The 2,317-nt window shown below is 36.5% G+C and overlaps 1 protein-coding gene across 1 annotated transcript; it reads right to left on the bottom strand.

The window, feature by feature from the left end:
- Positions 1-230: 230 nt before the first annotated feature.
- Positions 231-1,696, bottom strand: LOC143773548 (posterior protein-like). Its single transcript, XM_077260957.1, has one exon. It carries the CDS (start codon positions 1,688-1,690, stop codon positions 296-298), a length of 1,395 nt encoding a protein of 464 aa, XP_077117072.1. The 5' UTR covers positions 1,691-1,696; the 3' UTR covers positions 231-295.
- Positions 1,697-2,317: the final 621 nt, after the last annotated feature.

Here is a 2,317-nt window from a genome sequence, read left to right as displayed (position 1 = left end):
GTCTAAACCACGTGGATTTAAATTTGGCCTTATGAATGCATTCATGTAGTTAATTATTACAGAGAAATAGCCTGTTTCATTTATGGATACAGTGCTGTATATGGCCTGTTGAACAAAACACATTGGTTAATCTCCTTGCTTTAATATCACGTGATACATGGTCTCCAGTCTAAAAAGAAACACAGACATAGTTAGAAGACAAATTCAAACCATACACAAAACATAACTTTATCCCGTCCATTATCCATATCCTAATTGATTCACATCTAACATGGCAGCCAAAGTCCCTCTATGTTTACCTAACCATATTGGCAAATGGTGCTGGGCAGTTTAGCAACAGCGGTAGGGCAATTTGTGACCAACTCCAAAATAACCAGAATGGTAGAGATACCCATGGATCGACCATAGGGATATTAGCACCTTCCTTTTGTTGTTTATTATGTGACATCTGGCGTTTTCCTGTCTTACTTTTGTCATTTGGGCTCCGCAATGTTTCTGGTTTTGGTGCATTTGTATCAGGGTCAGTTTCTACATTACCTATCTCCTCACATGTCTCTATGAACTCTGTGTTGTAGGAGATACTTTCCTCTTCAGTTTCTACACTATCAATTTCTTGGTGCAACAAATGACTTTTTCTTTCTGGGTACATGTTAGGTGTATTACAATACCGTTTAATGTGTCCTGGTTGACCACATTTATAACAATACCTAACATATCCTTGCCTCCTGGGTCTGTATACAGCAGATACATTTTCCGACGGTTCATATTGCTCTTTAGACTCATTACACCAGTCCCTAAGTATATTCACAAAGTTTTCATAGGAGCTAGTATTCCTTAGAGTCATTCTTGTGGCGTAATCTACATTGCAATGATTTGCCATTGAACATAGGAAATTAGCATCATCCTGAGACATTTCCAGACAGTTGTAAACAGTCCTATATAGGGACAGATAATTATTACAAAAGAGCAACGGATCATCATATCGCCTGAATCTGGTCATTGCTAGGGCATTTTCACCTCTAATGTCTCGTCCACCTATGATGCGTTGTAATTCCTTCCTTCTTATCTCTGCACCATTACAACCATCACCCATTTGTTCTGTTTTTAGTTGCCCTGCAATTGGCCCTGGAAGCCAAACTTGTAATAGAGACCAAGCATTTTTATTGTTCAGATTATACTGTTGGACAACATGTTCAAATCTATTGGACAGAATGACTGGAGAAATATGTGACTCAAATTTACCAAGAAGTTGACACAGATGAAGCTTCTCAGAAATAGTGAGCAATGGAGAATTATCAATCAATGGAGATCTATATCTGGCATCCATTGTACCCTCATTAGAAAGAGTACATACATTGACTGTCTCAGTGCTGCATTTCTCTGACGCAAGTGACTGTATACATTGCTCTTTGTTATGCAATTGACAATTAGCTTTATCCAGTTGACCCTCCAGTGTTGCAATTAACTTCTCCATTTGACTATTTTTCAGTTCTAAAGAATAAACCTGAGCAGCATGTGAAGTGAGGCTCAGTCTACACTCCTTCAATTGTTCCTCCAACTGTCTATTTCTCACAGCTAATTCATTTACATCTGATTGCAAACCATGTATTTTACTAGCTGTTTTATCAGAAATTCCAATAACAGAATCACTAATTTTGTCTATATCCTCCTTGACTTGTATCTTTTGCATCAAATAACTTGCTTCTTTTAATTCAGCCAACTCTTTCATCTTCAGCAACACAGATTTCATTGCTTAACTTTTCCTTTTTCAAATTCTTGCTCAGCACTTTACTATTCAACTTATTATTAAAGATTTTACATTGGGCTATCAAGTCATTGTACTGGTCTTCCAAAGATTTATCGACACTGACATGGTAAACAGCAGAGGCATACTTCATCACAAACTTTTCCACAAACTCCATTTTCAGCAACAAACTGCAAATACTTTACAAAACAAAATTACAAAGTGAAAAGAACTAAAAACTAGACCTTACACTACAATCTTCCCAAAAGTCTAAACTCTTTGCTCCAATACTACTACACTTAGAAAACACAGATCCAATTCTGATCTAAAATACTGTCCTATCTACAAAAGATATTTCTCTTTTGCTAAATGCATTCAACAACAAACTGTCAATACAACACAATATACACAAGCACACAAAATAATCTTCAAGGAAATTCTTTACTCACCAATATTTCTTTTAAATCAAGATCCAGACTCCTCGATTCTTTGGATTCCACACTTTTTCCAAATGTGAAATAAAGCAGATTAATTTCTTGCGGATTCTCTGTGGAATTTAATCACAGTCCCGTC

This window comes from Ranitomeya variabilis, chromosome 5, assembly GCF_051348905.1.
Source record: "Ranitomeya variabilis isolate aRanVar5 chromosome 5, aRanVar5.hap1, whole genome shotgun sequence".
In the NCBI taxonomy this organism is placed as follows: Eukaryota; Metazoa; Chordata; class Amphibia; order Anura; family Dendrobatidae; genus Ranitomeya; species Ranitomeya variabilis.
The sequence above is the reverse complement of the archived record's forward strand: the minus strand, read 5'-3'. Positions and strand labels throughout refer to the sequence as shown.